The sequence below is a fragment of the Prunus avium genome, chromosome 4 (genome assembly GCF_965620075.1).
Source record: "Prunus avium chromosome 4, drPruAviu1.hap1.1, whole genome shotgun sequence".
Classification (NCBI taxonomy): domain Eukaryota; kingdom Viridiplantae; phylum Streptophyta; class Magnoliopsida; order Rosales; family Rosaceae; genus Prunus; species Prunus avium.
In genome coordinates this window covers 28,290,881-28,311,138 of record NC_142287.1, presented here as the reverse complement: position 1 = coordinate 28,311,138, position 20,258 = coordinate 28,290,881, and the positions used below count along the sequence as shown (strand labels likewise).

The following is a 20,258-nucleotide window of genomic DNA, read 5'->3' as shown; positions in this document are numbered from 1 at the left end:
AGTAATCTACCTTGCACTTGAATTTCGTGCTCGTAGTACGAAACCGGTTCACAATAAAATAATAATTTTTCCCAATGGCATTCTTATTTCGTGTGCATAATTACTTCCAGAAATCACAAGTCAATATTAGTAAGCTCTGCAAAATGAGTGAGAACAAAAGCAACAGCATGACATATTGAGTTGAAAATATTAATAAACCAGTCACATCTAACTGAGAACATCTAAATTGGGAGCTGGTATCCTGACAGACGGCAACTAAATTTCCTGCATCGGAATAATCTGGAATTCTCTCAAGTCAAAACAAAAAAAGCCTCCACCAGACATTTTCTGCACCGCAAAAAACAAGAGCAGAAAACCAAAAATAAATATCAGAGGAAGAGCTTGAGAACTCCAAAGCCAGTGAACTATGTACGGAAGACAGGTGTTGCCTGTCTTTCTCATTTTTCTGCCACTCTTTTTTGTGGGTATTCTTACACAAGAAATTCTGCAGCATAGCATGTGGGCAATGTAATGGATGGGCTAGAAAATCATCTTAAGTAAACAATTGGGACCAAAGTTTGCTTCCTTCTTTTTGTTAAAAACAATGGCAAAATGAGACACAAAAAGCTTTGTATGTCACATGTGATTTGCATATATTCATGCATGGTCTCATTGCATAGGCTTGGAAATGGAAACTACTTTCACTCAAAAGTCAAGACTTTCCCATTAGCATCCAAACTGAATAAACTAGTTTCAGTCAAACAACAAAACTCAAATCCACTGGTCCAGCCGCATTTGGCTGCCAACCAGTATAAAAAAGAACCCAGAAAAATAATTAGTCTCTGTTTCATTTTGTTTGGTGTGGTATACAATTATGCATGCAATTTCATCACTTTCTGGTTGTCATTCTTTGTGATCTTGGCATTCTTTATATTGACTTAAAGAATATAGACAAACAATTGGGCATGCATGCTTTGATTTTTTTTTTTTTCCATTGAAATATGACCTCTCTCTTATGTATGAGTTCATGACTTGATGCAGTTTTCACCCAATTATTGAAGTTGGATTGATTTGACATCTTTGACATCTTTGACACTTAGGATCTCAATAGGTTTGCTGACTTGGAAGAAAAGGTAACACAGAGTTCACATAATCAGGTGGGGAAAAAAAACCAAAGTTAATCATATTTTACTAATAGCGTACTCGTTGGATTGTTGGACAATCAAAAACAGGATTGACCATTCAACTTTTGTGGGTTTATAGGAGTATTTCACAAACTTGTTATTACTACCATTTTGGTGCCTTACTTTGCCAAGCATTTTGATGTTGACCCAAAAAAGTTGTACATATCCAAGCATTTTGAATCTAACTTAAGTGGAATATTTTTTGGTTACATTTAGAGGAAAGAAACCCTGGAATTTCGATCCTGCGTGCCAAGCAGGGGGGAAGGAGGAGATACACAACCATTGTGGTAACCCCACTCGACAACTTAATTGGATTTGAAACTTGGGAGTTCAAGTGAATCACAAGTCTATCCGTACAAAACAGAGAAAAAATTAATATGGGTTTTGGACAGATGGAAAAGATACATCATTATTTATGAGATTTGGTGCCCATAATTGCAGGTCTTCTGATTTGGTGCCCATAATTACAGGTCTTCTGATTTGGCATATTGCAACCTTCAGACTGCATTTAATCTTTAATGTGACAAGAAGTAGATATTTGACTCATCTTCTTTTGATCATGCGTGTTTATGGGGTAATAAGTCTAAATAGGGAAAGGGTGATCCTGCAGTTGCCAATTCAGTTTGATCTCTGAGTGCAAAAGGCTTTATCAGTGTGAATTGGAAGTACATCAAGCAAGGCTGTTGATGCGTGTTTAGGCGTCACAACTGTACTGTCCCTGCATAAACTAAAGTTGTGATGACCAATCTCTAATAACTCTTTTACGATTTGCAATTTCTTAGCAAGCAAACAAAACTGGGCTGGGCTAAATCTCCCTCTACTGCATACATTTACTGAAGAAAAACCGTGCTGGGCTTGCTAAGCCCAAGGCCCAAGTTAGTATACGTGCATAGAAATGGATGGCTGAGATACACTGCGAGTCAGTGAGATGCATCTCAACCATATAATATCTAATTTATGACCAATCTCCAGCAATTATTGTCAGGATTTGCAATTTCTTAGCAGGAAAACGAAAATTGACTCACATCTATTGCAGTAAAAAACTTGAAGTTCTATAAAACTGTGCTTTACTAATTTTGTTTCCATAGAAATAGAACGAGTAAATCTGTGTAGAAATGCTACGATGGCATGCAATTCATGAATCATATACATGAAGAGTCAATGGCTGCAAAGAGGTCTGATCTGAGATATGATCTTCACTTCAAACCAACCCTAATGAGACAAACATTACAATGTAAACGGACAACTGGTCAGTGCTCTAATTAATAACTTGTCAACCGTTTAATTGCAGATGACAAACTAATCCCAGCAGAATGTCACAGTGCTGAGGTACCAACATCCTGCATCGAGTGCCTTAAATCCGATCGGCGCGCTGACAAGGCTGACAAAGTCGGGACTGCAACTATTCTCATAAGTTGTCTAAGCAACCATGCCAACGCTTTGGCAAAAACATGTCAGGCAGTGCTTCTGGCACCAAAGATCAAGTTGTGAAGGTTGTAGCAAAGGGTATTCTTTTGCAAACAAAGTGCTTTCTTCGGCAACACTCGTGTAGAAGAATGGGAAGTATGATGATGCTGAAAAGTCTTTCACACTAGCCCTCAACTATGACATGCGTTGTCTTTCGAAGATTGACATTTACAAAAGTCGAATTCCAAGCAGCATGTCGTTTGAAATGAATGAAGAACTAACCGAGGCTGCAAGGATTGAAGACTAACTTCAAATACATATCGCAGCAATTGTCTCTCAATTATACCCCAAGTTACACTTTGGTCACTCAACTCAAATATACCCCAAGACTAACTTCAAATACATAAAGAAACAAATATAAATATATTTTAAGCGTATAGCCGCGAGGCTATACTCTTTAAATATATTAAAATATTTGGAACGTATAGCCGGGCGGCTATACGCTTTAAATAAATTCGAATATTTAAATAGTATAGCCGCACGGCTCTACTCTTCCAATATATTCGAATGTTTTAAACGTATAGCCGCACGGTTATAATCTTTAAACATATTAAAATATTAAAATAATACGGCTGTACTCGTTAAATGTATTCGAATATTTAAAGGTATAGCCGCCCGGCTATACTCTGTAAATATATTAAAATATTTGGACAGGCTAGGCGTTTCACTGTACGATTTAAATAAACTCGAATATTTAAATAGTATAACCATGCGGCGATACTGTTCAATATATTTGAATATTTTAAAGGTATAGCCGCGCGGCAGTACTCTTTAAACATATGAAATATTGAAATTGTATAGCCGCGCGGCTATACGAGTTAACTACATTCAAATATTTTAAAATATATTAAAATATTTGGAAAGTACAGCCGACTGCTATACGCTTTAAATAAATTCGAATCTTTAAATTGTATAGCCACGCGGCTATACGCTTTAACCTTATTAAAATATTAAAATAGTACAGCCGTGCGGCAGTACTTGTTTAATATATTCTAATATTTTAAATTCACACATCTATCATTTTCTTTTTTTGAGGGGATGTGATTACGGATTTTGAGGTAGGGCTCACTTATTTTTTCATTCCTGATTGCAAGTAAACGCAGGGAAAGTCAGGAATGGAAATCATTCCATTTCCTCACATACCCATTACTGATACGTAAACATGCCCGAAATTTCTCCTCTTCAGGTTAAGTGGGCAAGCCTAGGGTGTAGTGTTTCTCTTGCTGAAATAGTTAAGGTGGAAGAAATTTTTGGACACCAATTACTCAATTAGGCAATCAACTAACTTGATTTAGATTTGACCTTTACAGCGACAGAAAGGAACCACCATGTTTTTAAATTTTGTGTATTTTCGATTCTTATGGGCAACTTTATATTGGAATAATTTTTTAACCTGCAGTTTATGAATGTTTAAATCATTTAGTAAGATTTTATGATCGTTAGGATATGTGTAAACTCTTATAAAGAATTCCATTGTACATGGTTTTCGTATTTTCTTTTATTATAATTTGAAATACATAAAGAAGGAAATGTATATAAGAATATCACCGTGCGACTATACTCGTTAAATATATTCGAATATTTTAAAAATATGGCCGCTTTAAACATATTATAATATTTGAAAAGTATAGTGTCAAGCGGCTTACAATATTTTATCAAAATGTCTTGATATTAGTGTGTGTAGTCTAATTGAAATATCATCTATCATTATATAATGAATCATCTAAGCCACATCTAAGATGTTAATAACCGAAAATACATCAACTTGAAATATCAGACAACACAAACAACATAATAATTCAACAAGATTCCATATTTACATAGTAATTCAATATCCACACCATCAAACCTAAAAGCAGAAAGCAATCAAACCCCACAAAGATTTTGTTAGAAATAATTGCATATTTGTGTAAATATAAAACGGATTAAATACGTCAAACAATCACAATTAACAATAGGTAGATTAAAGGAGAAAGAAAGTCTGGCCCGTGAACCCAAGAGAGGCACGATAAACGCTGTCCTAAAGCTGTAGACGCCTTCCTACGTGCAGGTTATGGCGGTGTCTACAACTCCAAGATACAACCCAAAAGCCTCACAGGATGTCTGGTCCGTTATGCACGCCAATGACAGACGGGTATGCCAAGTGTTGATCGATTGCCCATGAAATAGATAAAGAGAATTGTAGGAGATGGAGAATGATGAGTGTGATTTAGATATGGAGTATGAGAGTAACAGAGAATTGTTCGTACTCTGATATGAATGAGGAGTTCCTTATTTATAAGACTCCACACACCCTTTTATAAAGTCACGTCTATTGGGTCAACAAATATGACTCTTAAAATAAATAATTATTACTATTAGATATATAACAATAATAATAAGTTTTGAATTTTAATAAAATAATAAATAACTAACAGATTTATGTACAAAAAAGAAAGATCATGGTATATCCTCGTCAAAAAGATGAATGTATTTTTCTCACATATGTAAGAGGCATCAAACTTGAAAACTCAAATTAAAAACTCCCAAAACAACAAAGTAATCAGAAACCACAAAGATTTAACAAAAACAAAATTCATGCGACACTTTAAAAAAGAAGCTTATTAGCAAAAGATCCATTAATGTAGTGATTTGGAGCAATTGCTCCCCCATAAAAGTTCCTAAATTCGAGTCCTAGCATTCTTATAGTGCGTGTCATTTTAGTACGCTATTGCCCTCCTCAATACGAAATGTCTTTTTAATAAAAAACAAAAAAACACTTATTCAAATTTCTGGTTTTTATCGACAGGGAATGGAATGAAGTTGGCTTACTTTTTACATTTGTTGCCCTCGTTACGCAAATACGAAATAACAGACTCGTTGAGTTGTTGTCAAGCCTAGTCATCACTCTGTCTGAAGTTGACACTGTTCAAAATTCCTAAATTAAAATTCAAACACATTAAAACGCCGTCGTTTTAGGTTAAGAGATGGGATACTTTCACTTTCTCTCTCTATTTCCTTCCCTTTTTCCTACCAATTCTCGCCTCTAAAAGCAGCCTCCTCCGCCAACCCCTATTTCGCACGTTTTCCTTGCAGACGAAAACAGAGGATGGCTTCCCTCCGCGTTGCCCCCAACACCATTTCTCAACCTCTCAATCTCCGCCGTCGATTCAGCCCCAGCTTACACGGACGGGTCCAACTAATCAACGGCCGGAGAGCGGTGACCGCTTGCCTTAGCGTGGACGTGGAAGCACCAGATACCGCGTCAAAATTAGGGCTTGCGAAGAGCAGGGAGGTTATAGAGACGGAGGCCAAGGTCGTGGTGCAGACCTACGCGCGAACTCCGGTGGTGTTGGCCAGTGGCAAAGGTTGTAAATTGTACGATGCCGAGGGGCGAGAGTATCTGGACTTGACCTCTGGGATTGCGGTGAATGCGCTTGGCCATGGCGATGAGGACTGGCTCAAGGCTGTGGTTGAGCAAGCCAGTACCCTCACTCATGTCAGCAATGTGTACTATTCCATCCCTCAGGTTTGGCCTTCATCTTTATTTATTTATTTTTTGGAATTATGCTTTGTTTGGTTGCCGAGAAAGTGTAGGGAAAATGTAAAGGGTTGCATTTTGATTTTAAAGATAAGTTTTTTATGTTGCCAAATTGCTTGGTGTATGTAGGTGGAACTGGCAAAGCGTCTGGTGGCTTCTAGTTTTGCAGATCGTGTGTTTTTCACGAACTCTGGAACTGAAGCAAACGAAGCAGCCATTAAATTTGCAAGGAAGTTTCAGAGACACACTAATCCTGATGCAAAAGAGCCTGCTACAAGCTTCATATCTTTCACTAACAGCTTCCATGGGAGGACCATGGGGGCTCTTGCCTTGACTAGCAAAGAGCATTACAGGTCTCCTTTTGAGCCTGTCATGCCTGGAGTCACATTCGTAGAGTATGGAAATATACAAGCTACCAAAGAATTGATTCAGCCTGGAAAAACTGCTGCGGTTTTTGTCGAACCTATCCAGGGTGAAGGAGGAATATACAGTGCTTCAAAGGAGTTCTTGCAGTTTCTGCGTAAAGCTTGTGATGATGCCGGTGCTCTTCTGGTGTTCGACGAGGTAATCAGCTACTTTTTATCTTCAGATTGTGTCCAAATTTTGATGCAACTAGATGGTGTATTGTTTGGCTAGGATATCTTATTTACAATAGTTTTATACTTTCGTGTTTGCCCCAAAATTGTTTTGATCTAGTTTGGTTTAAGGTAGCAATTGCATTTGATCGATTCTATTTCGTCTTTCAGTCCATGTTTTAAGGTTCTTGAAAGTATTTCTTTTTTATGTATTTGGTTTTCTTGTATTAGTTTCTTCCTTCCTTCTCAATTCTTAAATCCACAATTTTGCCCCCATTGCCCCTTTTATGTTATGCTTTCATAGAGTTAGGAGTGCGGATATCAAACAAACTATAATTTGGAATTCTCAAATGCCAAACTTCGTGCATGACCATGCCCAATATAATGATTCCATTGTTTGCAGTTTTTGGATACTTTTTAAAGGTATACATTATACCACTAGTCTCTTTTTGGTGCAACTTAAGTTCAAGGGTTCTGGGAATGGAGCGCATTTTGTGGCCAGCCGTTTACCTCCATTGGGAGAGCTCCCGCGGCAATAGGGATTAGTCACTACTGTCGGCGGTGGATAATACCCTTGGGTCTCACCTAAAAAAAAAAAAAAGTTCAAGGGTTCAAGATTATAGAGCTGATTACATGTATTTTATGTATGATTTCAATTTCTCTCAATTAATTATGTTTGTGCTTCTTTCACTATTTTTTCTGTAGGTTCAATGTGGTTTAGGCCGAACTGGGTATCTTTGGGCTCATGAGGCATATGGTGTATTCCCAGATATAATGACACTTGCTAAGCCACTTGCTGGAGGCCTACCCATTGGAGCAGCATTGGTGACCGAAAGAGTTGCTTCCGCCATTGCTTTCGGTGACCATGGAAGTACTTTTGCTGGTGCACCTCTGGTCTGTAGCGCTGCCCTAGCCGTTCTTAACAAAATATCAAATCCAAATTTTTTGAACAGCGTCTCCAAGAAAGGTCTCTACTTCAAAAATATCTTGAAGCAGAAGCTGGGAGGGAACCCGCATGTTAGAGAAGTACGTGGCTTCGGGCTGATTATTGGAATTGAATTGGATGTCTCTGCCTCACCCCTTGTGGATGCATGTAGAAATTCTGGCCTGCTAGTATTGACTGCTGGAAAAGGCAACGTTGTGAGGCTAGTGCCTCCATTGATCATAACAGAGCAGGAGCTTGATGTTGCAGCTGAGATCTTGTACCAAGCTTTGCCAGTACTTGATGCAACTAATTCAAATTAGGAGGAAGAAAATTGCATCATATAATATATTGTTGCAGCTGTTGCTTCTTAAGTTCTTTTGACACTGATGTATTTTTGTAGCTCAAATGGCAAAAGTTGGCATGGGGACTCTGTATTTTCTTTTGACCTTTGTTTTTCTAGGTATATCATAGTATGTTGTTATAACTAGGTTCTAGAACCGTTTACTAGAAATAAAAAAGTGCTTAAATGTAATTTTAGGTTTTTTTATTGAGTTTTCTTGTTATTTGGATGGACATATTGGGTGGCGGCTCAAAACACATCTAACAAGTTGGTTGCCTCACCAATTTTAGGCAAATTCTCTTATTCGTTTCTGAATTTAAAAACAAAATAGAAATCAGGCCATCGATTACCGATATACATAGTCCACATGACACCAGAAAATACAATAAAAAATAAATAAATAAAAGTTTGTATCATCTTTCTGGTCGACAAGTTGCTTGAATATGGTAGCAATCTCGAAAACTTTTTAGGTTTCATTATTTTCTTACAAGCATTACAATAAAAATTTACATCACAGAACCAATAATTTACCTGACCCTGTAAGCACTAATCAGCCAGGACAAGTTTGATTTCAACTGTTTGCAGACCGAGCCTCCACTTATTTTTGTGTCATGGGATGAATTGTTTGAAAATCGCAGCATAACAGGAACTGCACAAAGTCAATAAATCCAACTTCAGCCAGAGAACTAAAATGCAGAATCCTGTTTCTTACAAATGATATGTTTCCAAGCTCACCTGCTTGTTGAAGCCAATTTTCTCATAGCTTTCAAAATTTTTGAATATGAAACTACAAGAACTTTCCCCTCCTGAATTCACTGTGATATTGACTTTGTGGCTGGTTTTAGCAATAATGATGGCTATCTATCTTGAGTATTGTGTATATTTGTTCGTCTCCCGCCTCTTCACTTAACTGGTCGGACACCAACAGTTCTTACACGGAATCTATACTGAGGTTGAGACTCTTCATCATCATCGTCATCGTCATCATCTTCACTAGAGTCATCTTCTACTGTGTCCCACCGTGCATAGTCCAGAGAAGAGTGCCCCTTGGGTTTTGGGATTGCTTGCCATCCTTTTTCTTTTTCAGACGGTACTTTGATGAGTTCTGCACGAGGGGCAGCAACTTCAGCTGGGGAAGTAGTCTTTGTGTAATTAACTTTTGGATCCCTTCCTTGTTCAGGAACTTCCCTGTTTACTGGTGTCTTGGGAGGAATAACATCAGCAACAGCAGTCGTCCTATTAACCTCAGCAAACTGATCCCTTACTGCACCTGAAAATGCTGCATCTTCTTGTCCTTCGTATTGCTCCTCTTCCTCCCCATATCCATTGTATTGCTCCTCTTCCTCCTCATATCCATTTAGCTCTACTTCATCCTCGTCTTCTTCCTCTTCTTCTAGCTCTGCTTCGGATTCAGGTATTGGAGCAAGTGACTTTCCTCAAGCAGAAAAAATAACTCTTTACTCACAGCCAGGAAATTGACAATTGCAAATTTATGATTTCAGCACCTGCTGCACAGCTGCTGATGATGATGATGTTCATAATTGTAAATTTATTGCAACAGTGGTGTTCATAATTGCAAACATGATGATGATAATGATGATGCTTATAATTCAAAAAAGTGTTTCAAACAACAACGAACAAAACCCTAGAGGTTTAGGACGGATAGGAACAAAGAAGCAAACTTATGCATCAATCTTAAACAGCCCCTTTCGACCAAAAAAAATCTTAAACAGCCCCTAATCTTCAACTAATGTACTAAATAAGAATGTGAGAAACCTGTATCAAAAAACTGTAAAACAACGAAAAATTTAGCAGCAAGAACAAAGGAATTATACCACTTGTGTCTTTAAACGGGCTTGAAGGTTTTGATACACTTCTGATGATGGATTTAACTCTATCAGCCGATGAACATCAAAGAGAGCTGAGTGATATTCCTTGAGGGTCACTAGGGTCTGCGCCCGCAACATCAAAGCTCCAGTGTGATTGAAATCAAGCTCAAGCACTGAGGTGCATTCGTCTGCCGCCTAATATAGTCAAAATAAAGTCAATTAATAAACCAATTAAGCCATATTTTCATCCTTCAAGTCCATATCAGATTCCAGAACACTATCTCCAGCAGAAAAATCGTGTCTTGAACTCACGATTTCCTCTCTCTCACCGAACTGAACATTCGAAAACCAAAATTACTAGCTCTAAGCAACTCCTTTGAGATCAAAATTTCAGAAATAGAGAATTTCCTTTACAGAAACGCAGAGAGAAAACGATAGAGAAAAAAGCGCGAACCTTTTTGAAATCGTGAAGCTTCAAGAAGCAAGCAGCTCTATTGCTGTGCAAAGCGATCTTCTGGGGCTTTGTCTTGGCCATGGATAGGGCTTCCGTGTAAAACCCTAGCGCCTCCGAGTACCTCCCTTCCCGGTACATCAGGTGGGCCCGCTCGATCTTGTTCACCGGCGCCGACGCCATGCTATCCTCCTCTGCCCGCCAATCTCAGCCGTCCAAAATTTCACAAAATTGTTCAGCGTTCGCTTATGATTTTTACCCCCCAAAAAATTGAATCAGGGAGAGAAAGTTTGGGGTTTGAGTGATTGTGAATTGTGATTTACAAAGCCTGAGAGTATGAGACAGCGATTTCGATTTCGATTTCGATTTCCTTTTTTGTTTAAATTCAAAAATATTGTACTTTTTTTGCAAAAATTATATGTATATATATGGGTGGGGTCACACGTGACTGCCGACATGTAAATCGACCTAACACGACAAATTGAGAGCTTTGGTTGGGTGATTATATTTAAAATATTAATTTTAGACTGGAAGTAAATTAAATCGTAATTAGCTGATTTAATTAGAAGCTTCGCAACCAAATCATCAAATCGCATGATATCCTTTTTCTTTATCCGTCATTAGAATTTATTAATACATTTAGATCGTCTTATCCGTCATAGAATTTCTTTAATGCAAACAATTTAAAATCTATTAATATTGTATAACATAAAATCCAAGAAAATGATCTAAAATCAATGAAACAAAGATAGAAATAGATCCTTTTATCCACCATCAAATTATATTTATTTGATACATTGTTATCAAATATATATATATTGCAAATCCAGAATGCTATTTTCAGCAAAAAGTTCATGTCTTGAACTCACAATTCCCTCGCACTTGATTCATCTTAAGAAAACAAAATTTACTTGCTTTGATTAGGATCAAAAAGTTGAATCCAGGTTAGGGGTGGGAGGGTTTGATTATCTGAGGCCTTTGTGAATTGTGATTTTCGACCTCATTTGGTGGCTCAGTTTGAAATGAATTGAAGTCGAGTCCAAACTAGCCTTTACGAGCTCCACTCATCCAACTTAATAAGTCTAGTCACAACATTTATGAGTTCATCAAACAATAGTGAATACACTTGGCTAATTTAATTGATATGCAATTGAATTGGTTTCACAAACTACACGTGGAGAAATTTGAACATAGGAATTGAGGTAAATACCACTAGACCATAATTAGCATGATAGATTATTAATACTTTTTTGTATATAAAATTACCATCGATACACAATTGAGTTGGTTTCACAAACTACATATAGAGGGATTTAAACACAGAACTTTGAGTGCATGGATAACTGCTCTTAACCATTTGAGCTACAATCCTCTTGCAAAGAAAATATAAGTTTCTAAGTGTTATATCTGATCAAAAGGCCGGGTAGACGACTAGAGGGATTGAGAAATTAATAAAGTATAAAATTATTGGTTTTAGTTTTACAAACAAATATACATTTATGAAGGAAAAAAAAAATTACTATCTGAAATTTTCACTTTTCAAAAACACCAGTATGAGGGGAAAAGCTTAGAATGAGGTCGGTCTATCCATAGACAAAATTTTCTCCCTAGTTAGGTTTTTGTTTTTTGAAATATTATTATCAGCGTAAATAATTAGTAAAAAATAGTCTAACCGTTTAACAAGTAATTAGTTTACTTATTTATGAAGAATAGCATTTCAGGAAAAAAGAAATAATTAAGAACCATGTGATCCCACACATCCGCACGTGCCTACGTGGCAACCATGTAAAACCAATCAGAAAAAGCGGAAAAAAAGCAAAAAGAAAAAAGAAAAAGAGGAAAAGTCTTAAAAACACAGCGATTATTTTCTCTCGCGCTCTCCCTCTCCAGAGTCTGCACAGCATAAACCCTAAAATCCAAATTGGGAAGATTGGGTAGCTTTTTGCCTTAGTTCTGCTGTCTTCGTCAATCCAAGGTAACAATAACATCTCTTAACTTTGGTTTCGAGCTCTTAGCTTCTCCATTTCATTATATTTTACTCATTCGAAATTCGAACCCGTTTAAGATAATTTTACGTAAATTTGCTCATTCGCAATCCCACATACACAAACTTAAAAATGGGTTTTGTCTTTTGTTTGTGTGGAAGAACCTTTTGCTATAGTTTTTTGTTTTGTTTTTATCTGAGAAAGATTGGGGTTTTAGGATGATGCTCTATTTATGTTAATTGAATTTTCGAAGAATAGGCTTCAAAAAGGAGTGGGGTTGGCTTTAAGGATTAAATGTTGAATAATATACACATATACGCGTGAGTTTGTGTTTGGTTTTCTTTTGCTGGTATTATATGTGTGTGTGTGGTTTAATTATAATCATAACTGAAAAGTTTCCAATTTTTTGTTGAATTAGTGAATTTCGTAGTAAGCAAAGAAGTAACAAGGAGACCACTCACTTTGTTCGTATATTGATGAAGTTTGGGAATGATTGAGGTAGCTCTAAGAAGTGGTTAAGAAAGTCTTCTAGATATCTTTCAAACTTGTGAAAGATATCTAGAAGGCTTTCTACATGAATTTTTTTTTGTTATTCTATATCTTTCAAACTTGTGAAAGTGGAACAAGTAATAAATTGGTTATATTTCCAAGATAAAAATATGATACAGTTTTTATAGTTCAATGATGAATGAAAGTGGTTCTTGTCATGTCATAGATTTTGAGCTTTTGGTAAATTCAAGAGAATGATGGCTTATGATAAAATAGTTCATGGTGAGGCCTACATTGTTTTCCACTGCAGTGTATAGATATACGATAGCGTTCGGAGGACTTGAGAGTGATTGGAAGAACTCTGACATTTTCATCTTAAAACTTTAGTACATAAAGTTACATGAGTTTCACAATTTGGACCTCATCAAGCAAGTCAATTAAAGGATTATTAGATTTGGACATTCTCTTGGTCATCATGTTTTTGTACCTGAATCATAAGTAGCTTTACTGGGAAGACACAAATTTCACTTTTTGCACCGATATACAAGAGTATTAGAGAAATGGAAATTTCAATTTGAAGATGAAGATGTAAATTCCACTATGGAAGTAAAAAGTAAAAAGTTGGGAAAAGGAAACAAGAAAGAAAGTTAGATTTAGTGGAAGATGAGGTAGAGTGTGTTAAAAAACAATTGTGTTTGCTTATCTTGTCTTCTTCTATAGCCTTAATGCTAGAAATTGAATCATTGCTGAAGTTTACAGTTCTGTAATCTATCATGATCATGATTGCATGCTATGCTTTCGTTTATGGATTTTAGTTTTTCACTTTGTGTTTACAACTCATTTCTTATTTTATTTTACCTTGCTACATAATAGTCTATGGCCTACTCCTTCTGACACATCTTGGCGATCCATGAACAGGAAGCTTGTGGACTTTGGTGATTAGTCTTTATTGTTATCAACCACTCAAGTCGTTATATTTGAATTTTTTTAAATTGGAGAGCTCAGATACATATGGCTGGTTTTTTGCCTGCTGAATCCTCTCATAGTGAAATGAGTGATGTTGGTTCTTATAAAGACGGGCAGGACCGGCCAGAGGAAGGAGCTTGTTGGTACTTTTATAGAAAGGAGATTGAAGAAAATTCTCCATCTAGACGAGATGGCATTGACTTAAAGAAAGAGACATATTTACGCAAGTCATACTGTACTTATCTACAAGATTTGGGTATGAGACTTAAAGTGTGAGTTTTTTTAGCCTTATCTCTAATTTTGTTTTCTTTTTTCCCTTTATCTTCAATGAAGTATTATTTCTATCGTTTGTGATTCCATCTTCTGTTAAAAAAGGAAAAACAAGAAGATTGCTATACCATACTAGAATAAAATGTAACTAGTAAGAATTAAATTTGTGTCACTCAATTAATTTGTTTTTTTAATTCATTATTGGATATAGTTTGGGGCTTAGAGTTTAGCGTTTAGTCAGGATTTAGGGATCCAAATCTTGAACATCCTGTTAAACCTTTTAAGCAATAATAAACCTTAATAGTCCCTATTCAACTCTATAGCCATACCAAACCTTTTATAAATATAACAAATAAAAAAAATCTGTGTTTAAGCTGCCGTAGAAGGTGTTTGAACGCTACAATGTGTAGAAAAAAGGCATGTGACCCTTGCACGGGTTTACAAATAAATAGAACTCTATTCGGTTTATGATTGAAACCCAAAGATTTTTCGTGTGGGTTTTTTCTTTTTTTTTTCTAATTTACAAATAATTCAAAGTCTAATATTCCTTTGAACCCTAAGAATTAACAATTTCTCTTTCAAAATTTGTTAACTGAGAATTCTTGGATTGTGTAATGGTGTTGTACAGTTGGTTCACGATTGAACTTATATCTACTATTGATGCATTATGAGCTTACATAATCTACACTCATTAATAAATTCTGGTTCATTATGAATGTACATTCCTTAATGAGTGCATATAGTAGGCTTATATATAAGTCATTCTGTAGCCTATGAGGGGCACTAGGATTATGATATTTCAATAACAAATTTCAGGGAGTTTTCATATCTATCTTTTATGTTCCTATTTTTCCTGGAGTTTCTAGGTCCCTCTAGAGAGGATTTCTCTATGATGCATAGTTTCCTGAGGAGTTTATCTCTTTTGGTGCTTCCAGTGCATTTATGTAAATTTTACATCACATCGTCATTTTTGTCTTGGTCGTGGAGATTTATCCAAGACCAATGTCACTGACTAGAACGTTTCTTTCCATCAATGGTCTCTAATTAGTTCAGGGCAAAAAGACAATTAGAATGTGTAACAATGTAAATTTAGAGGCCTAGATTGCTTCCGTGCACTGGAGATGATGTTTGAAAACGTCAGGAATTCCATCGAGAGAAAAAGATTCTTCATATAGACCTTAAAAAGATTAAGATGATGGGGGACAGTCCTGATGAAGTTTTGTTCGTTGCATTTTTCTTTAATTTTTCAATGATCTGATTAACTAAGTTTGATGAAATTCTCACTACTTTTTATCAGCTTTGTGCTTATCCTGTTATTACTGCAAAGCGAATTGTTCATATTTTTTAGTGTTTCTATATTGATTTAAAGTTTGTGTATTACTAAGGGTCCATTTGGTAGTGCCCCAAAACTGTTGTGAAAAATAAATTGATTGTATTTGTTAATGTTTATGCAGGTAAGTGTAGTTTTTAGGTAAATGCTATTCTAGAAGTGATATTGCGGTATAAAGGAAGGAAAGAGTAATGTGTTGATAGGTTTAATTGGTAGTATGATGATATGAGTGAAAATGTCAAAAAAACAAGTTCAAAGCATTAGTAGCTTTATAAAAGTATTCTTTAAATTTTTTTGTGAAGCACCTAAAGATGTGAAAGTAAAAACAGAAGCAGAAGCAGAATCATCTTTCTTAGAACTTCAAATGCTTAATTGGGTAGAGTCTCAAATGCAAAAAGAGAACCCTGTTGAAATGCAATTCAAAATTGGGATTAACTCTTGGACAACGTGTGAACATTATTACCTTAGGCACGTTGTATATTTAATGTACCTTTTTAATCCTCATTTGTGTATGAATTGAATTAGGATTATTTAAATCTTCTGTGGGTATGGTCAACCTGACAAAAGCGGTGGTAATATTTTCTGAAACGGCATGAGAGGTTGTTATGTATATCTTTAAGTCTCATTAGTACAGAAGGTATCCAGCATGCTCTTAGTTTCCATCTAATTGGTGCATGATTTTTAAAACAGAAATAACTTTGAGTCGAATGTTAATAATCATGTAGGGTTGAAGGGCTATTAACCACCATAACTAACATTTTAATCTCTTACTGCATAGTAGGGTTGGATATATTTTCTTTTTTGCCTTGTTTTGACTTATTGATTCAGCGTGATAACAATCCTGGATATTTCTTTATGCAGACCCCAGTTGACAATTGCAACATCCATAATTTTCTGTCATCGATTCTTTCTTCGTCAATCTCATGCAAAGAATGATAGAAGGGTGAGTATTGAAAACTTGAATGCCCTCATCCCCTATGGCTAACTTTGTCTATGTATCTATATCTGAGTTAGCTTTCAACTTTCTACTTGGGGTGATACCTAATGTGTTGTGTTAGCTGTTGTTGGTGCATCTGTTTAGCCTTAGTGAACTTCTTTTTATGAGTTTTCGTGTTTGAAGATTTCAAATTTTAGCTATACTACTATTCAACTAGGGTCTTAATTGCAACTTCTGCCAACTTCTGGATTCAACTAGGGTCTTAATTGTAACTAATTGGTGTCATCTGCTTTGGCATGAATGCTCACCCATTCCTATTCAAACCTGAAGATTTGTCAAACTTATGTTGTAATTATATTGTTAATGGCGTGCAAGGTGATGGGGAGAATAAGTTGATTCACAAATTCGAGTTTCTTGTAATTTGTTAAATGAGTACTTTTTGTTAGACCTGCGAATAAGTGATTATTTTCATTACTGGACCAATGATATTCAGTTGTCTATCATATGAATGGTTGTATACATGTAGTGGATCTTAGAGTGGATACATTAACCTCATTGGCTGACAAGTATGCCATGATGTTCTTGAAATTCCCATTATTTTGGCATCAAAGTCCGCTCTTAAAGGATTTAGGGTACTGTTTTTCTTGGATGGGATGGGTGATAAAGGATTAAGGTTAATAACTGTGTATTGATTCTGCTGGAGTCAATCTATCACCACACTAATTTCTTGAACTTAGCACAGAGAAGATAACCATACAATTTGTTTCTTATGGAAAAAAAAACCCAAGAATTACTTATAGTGCTGCAAAGTTCAACTTCATCCTTTGTATATGTGCACCTGTGGTGTACATGTGTGCATGTGTCATAAAGAGGAGGTAGAAGATTTAGGTTTCTTTTCATCTTGGTGTAAGAAGAAGAGTAAGAGAGAATCAATGTAAGACTCTCATGGGACAAATGATCAAATTCTGTTCACTAAACTCAATTAAAATGTGCCGCAGACCATCGCAACAGTTTGTATGTTTCTTGCTGGGAAGGTTGAAGAAACTCCGCGGCCACTAAAAGATGTTATCCTTGTGTCTTATGAAATTATTCATAAGAAGGATCCTAAAGCAGTACAGAGGATCAAGCAAAAGGTAGTTTCACTGCAGTGCCTTTATGCATGACATTCCTCTACCTCACTTGTTAATATTTTTCCTATTGATGCTACTTATCTTTTGTGAACTCATTCAGATCTTCATAATAATTTTTTTATGTAGTCATGGCATGCGTACCGTTATTTTTGCTTCTCTACTATACCACAAGTTCTCAACTGCATTTGCATGCCTCCATGGTTATAGAATGTGGAAATGTCAACTTTCCCCCTACAGTTGGGGCAGACGTGCACAATTGTGTTGCAACTTGCTATACTACTAGACTGGACACTGATATTTTTTTTGTTCCCTTTTCTTTTTACTTTTGCTTTTAACTGTAAACGATACTATTTCATGATCCCAGAATATGTCTTGTGTATTCAATTATGTTTTCCAATTTGTCATTCGTGTTATAATACAAGTTGAAATCCTGCAGGAGGTGTATGAACAGCAGAAAGAATTAATTTTACTTGGAGAGAGGGTTGTTCTTGGGACTCTTGGTTTTGATCTTAATGTACTCCATCCATATAAACCTCTCGTGGAGGCAATAAAGAAATTCCAAGTAGCTCAAAATGCCCTTGCCCAAGTTGCATGGAATTTTGTCAATGATGGGTATGCTTGTCATAGTTAATATACGCTGCTCATTTTTGACCTTTCTTCATTTCCTTCTTGAACTTGGAATGTGCCGTGCAGACTTCGGACATCGCTTTGCTTGCAATTTAAACCCCACCACATTGCAGCTGGTGCCATTTTTCTTGCTGCCAAGTTCCTAAAAGTAAAGCTCCCATCAGATGGCGAGAGGGTGTGGTGGCAAGAGTTTGACGTCACCCCACGCCAATTGGAGGGTGGGTGTCCTCGTTTTAATTCAGTAGGTGATGCTACAGAGCAATTAACAGTGTCCTTACCCCCACACTTATCCTTCATCAATCCAGATTTTTCTTTTACTTTTGTCCCTCTAATTCTTTTTGTTTCTCTATATAGATTCGGGGTTTGAGGAAGAACTACAAAAATCAAAGTTTCAAACAAATTAAGAAGATTGTTAAATATTTTGTGAAGACATTGGGTGTCAGCTTTAATTGCATTCAATTGTTTTATGCAGAAGTAAGCAATCAAATGTTGGAACTATACGAACAAAATCGAGTTCCAGCTTCCAATGAAGTTGAAGGGACTGCAGCAAGTGGCGCTGCTCATCGGGCTCCATCGAAAGCTACAACGAGCAATGAAGAATATGCTACAAGCAACAGTAATCTACAGGGTGGTGATACAAGACCTGGAACCTTGAAGCTTGCATCATCTAGGCCAGAACCCGAGCAATTAGATGTTGGAAATGATAATGGACCTCCTAGAAATACCCAAAGTCTAAATAATGACAACAGAAGTACAGATATCAGAAATGCTTCAGACCACGATGTGAATGTAGAATTCAAAGATAATCAGCACTCTGCACCATTGTCATTGCACCAGGGGCAGATGGGAGATGCTCAAAACGTATCAAAATCTGGTTCAGAGGGCCGTCATGAAGAAGGTCAAGAAGATAATGGGAAATTTGACACAAGAGAAGCAGGGGAATTGAAGGCCAAACAATTTGGCCGAAGTTTGGAAAATGGACAAGGTGCACTTGGGCAGTCACCTCAGGATGTAATAAAAAAGATTGACAAAAACAAGGTGAAGGCAGCACTGGAAAAACGAAGAAAGTCCCAGGGTGATGTGACTCGGAAAAAAGATTTGATGGATGAGGATGATCTTATTGAGATGGAACTGGAAGATGGTATTGAACTGGCTGCTGGGAGTGAGAAAATCAAGGGAGACGGGAGTCAAAGCTGGGTTAAGTCCTCAAATAGATCAGAAAATGAGGACCTGCATCAGGGAAAACAAGAAGAGGATGCCAGGAATGGTAGAACTGATTTAAGCAATGTGGAAGAAGGTGAGGTATCTGCACTTGCTGATGGTGGCCAAGGATATCATTCTCCCATTTCAAGTGACCGCAAGAGAAAAAGCCCTCCACTCAATGGTGTAGAGAAGATGCAGCGGTGTGATTATTCACCTGGAACTGCCCACCATAATCAGTTTGATCATGCAGAAGATCACAGTGAGGTTGGCCGGGTTGTACACACAGAAATGGATCACAAGAGGCAAGTACAGGAAAATCATGTCTGAGGTGGTGTGCACTGCTTGCAGTTGCTGGAGAGGTCTTGATTTAATGACGTGCAAATTCTCTTCATGTCCAAGTGTATATTGTGATTTCTTCGCAGACCGCGTCCTTGGTATGCTCTAATCCTTTTTTGATGTTCCCCAGAGGCACCCTAAGATATTTCAGTGCAATCCGTTGGTTTGGTGTCTTGACTAACTTCTGTGTATTCCTTCCCTTTGCGGATATATATTGGCATGAGAGCGAGGTTTATCAGTCCTGAATAGGTGCTTTTCCATCTCATCTAATTCTTAGAATGTTTTGGACACTATATTTATTGATGGTGATGATACAAGTAGGGGAAATGGTTAAATGGGGAAGAAACTTTTGACATTGTTGAATCCAATCAATTATATATTCAATGGTTACAAATTGCGCATCTCTTTTTCTTTGCACTTTCCCTTTTTTGTTTTGTTTTTTTTTGCCATGATTCTTTGCGTTGACCTTCTCTCCCCCTCTTTCTCAACCCACTGAACCCTGGGGCCATCTGAGCAGCAAGCACATGCCATGACTGAGTTGGTAGGTGCATAAAGTTGTATTGTAAGGATTATGTGGTACCTTTCGTTTTGGGCCTCACCTTCTTATCAGTACGGTTAAAGATTATGCGGAGTTCGTTAACTTTCTCAATGACACAAATTTCCATCTCATTTTTAGGGTTTTAGATAAATAATTTTATATAAGCATGATCAAGTG

At 36.7% G+C, this 20,258-nt stretch overlaps 3 protein-coding genes across 6 annotated transcripts; 2 read left to right on the top strand and 1 right to left on the bottom strand.

The window, feature by feature from the left end:
• The first annotated feature begins 5,630 nt into the window (after positions 1 to 5,630).
• On the top strand, positions 5,631 to 8,182 carry LOC110768983 (acetylornithine aminotransferase, mitochondrial). Its single transcript, XM_021972875.2, has 3 exons — positions 5,631 to 6,138; positions 6,280 to 6,714; positions 7,431 to 8,182. Exons 1-3 carry the CDS (start codon positions 5,719 to 5,721, stop codon positions 7,968 to 7,970), a joined length of 1,395 nt encoding a protein of 464 aa, XP_021828567.1. The 5' UTR covers positions 5,631 to 5,718; the 3' UTR covers positions 7,971 to 8,182.
• A 252-nt stretch (positions 8,183 to 8,434) lies between these two features.
• Positions 8,435 to 10,669, bottom strand: LOC110768984 (Tetratricopeptide repeat (TPR)-like superfamily protein). Of its 2 annotated transcripts, XR_002528510.2 has the most exons (4): positions 10,274 to 10,669; positions 9,826 to 10,014; positions 8,726 to 9,420; positions 8,435 to 8,639 (listed from the first exon to the last, which is right to left on the bottom strand). XR_002528510.2 is itself a non-coding variant. In XM_021972876.2 (3 exons), the coding sequence occupies exons 1-3, from the start codon at positions 10,451 to 10,453 to the stop codon at positions 8,893 to 8,895; spliced, it is 897 nt and encodes a 298-aa protein (XP_021828568.1). In that variant the 5' UTR covers positions 10,454 to 10,669; the 3' UTR covers positions 8,435 to 8,892. The 2 variants fall into 2 exon arrangements, 1 of the variants encoding a protein (XP_021828568.1); XM_021972876.2 differs by having other exon boundaries at positions 8,435 to 9,420.
• A 1,416-nt stretch (positions 10,670 to 12,085) lies between these two features.
• Positions 12,086 to 19,960, top strand: LOC110768985 (cyclin-T1-3). Of its 3 annotated transcripts, none has more exons than XM_021972878.2 (7): positions 12,086 to 12,245; positions 13,663 to 13,982; positions 16,172 to 16,253; positions 17,246 to 17,380; positions 17,814 to 17,989; positions 18,071 to 18,222; positions 18,477 to 19,960. In XM_021972878.2, exons 2-7 carry the CDS (start codon positions 13,756 to 13,758, stop codon positions 19,532 to 19,534), a joined length of 1,830 nt encoding a protein of 609 aa, XP_021828570.1. In that variant the 5' UTR covers positions 12,086 to 12,245; positions 13,663 to 13,755; the 3' UTR covers positions 19,535 to 19,960. The 3 variants fall into 3 exon arrangements, with proteins under 3 accessions (XP_021828570.1, XP_021828569.1, XP_088108150.1); XM_021972877.2 differs by having other exon boundaries at positions 18,071 to 18,249; XM_088252024.1 differs by lacking the exon at positions 17,246 to 17,380 and having other exon boundaries at positions 18,071 to 18,249.
• Positions 19,961 to 20,258: the final 298 nt, after the last annotated feature.

Bases quoted from the DNA above. Each gene is read 5' to 3' on its own strand.
- LOC110768985 (XM_021972877.2), top strand. From the start codon at position 13,756: ATGGCTGGTTTTTTGCCTGCTGAATCCTCTCATAGTGAAATGAGTGAT. The intron at 17,381-17,813 runs GTAGTTTCACTG...GAAATCCTGCAG, and splicing joins TACAGAGGATCAAGCAAAAG to GAGGTGTATGAACAGCAGAA. The intron at 17,990-18,070 runs GTATGCTTGTCA...TGTGCCGTGCAG, and splicing joins TGGAATTTTGTCAATGATGG to ACTTCGGACATCGCTTTGCT.
- LOC110768983 (XM_021972875.2), top strand. From the start codon at position 5,719: ATGGCTTCCCTCCGCGTTGCCCCCAACACCATTTCTCAACCTCTCAAT. The intron at 6,139-6,279 runs GTTTGGCCTTCA...TGGTGTATGTAG, and splicing joins TGTACTATTCCATCCCTCAG to GTGGAACTGGCAAAGCGTCT. The intron at 6,715-7,430 runs GTAATCAGCTAC...TTTTTTCTGTAG, and splicing joins CTCTTCTGGTGTTCGACGAG to GTTCAATGTGGTTTAGGCCG.
- LOC110768984 (XM_021972876.2), bottom strand. From the start codon at position 10,453: ATGGCGTCGGCGCCGGTGAACAAGATCGAGCGGGCCCACCTGATGTAC. The intron at 10,015-10,273 runs GTTCGCGCTTTT...TGACTATATTAG, and splicing joins AGCTTCACGATTTCAAAAAG to GCGGCAGACGAATGCACCTC. The intron at 9,421-9,825 runs GTATAATTCCTT...GCTTGAGGAAAG, and splicing joins CCCGTTTAAAGACACAAGTG to TCACTTGCTCCAATACCTGA.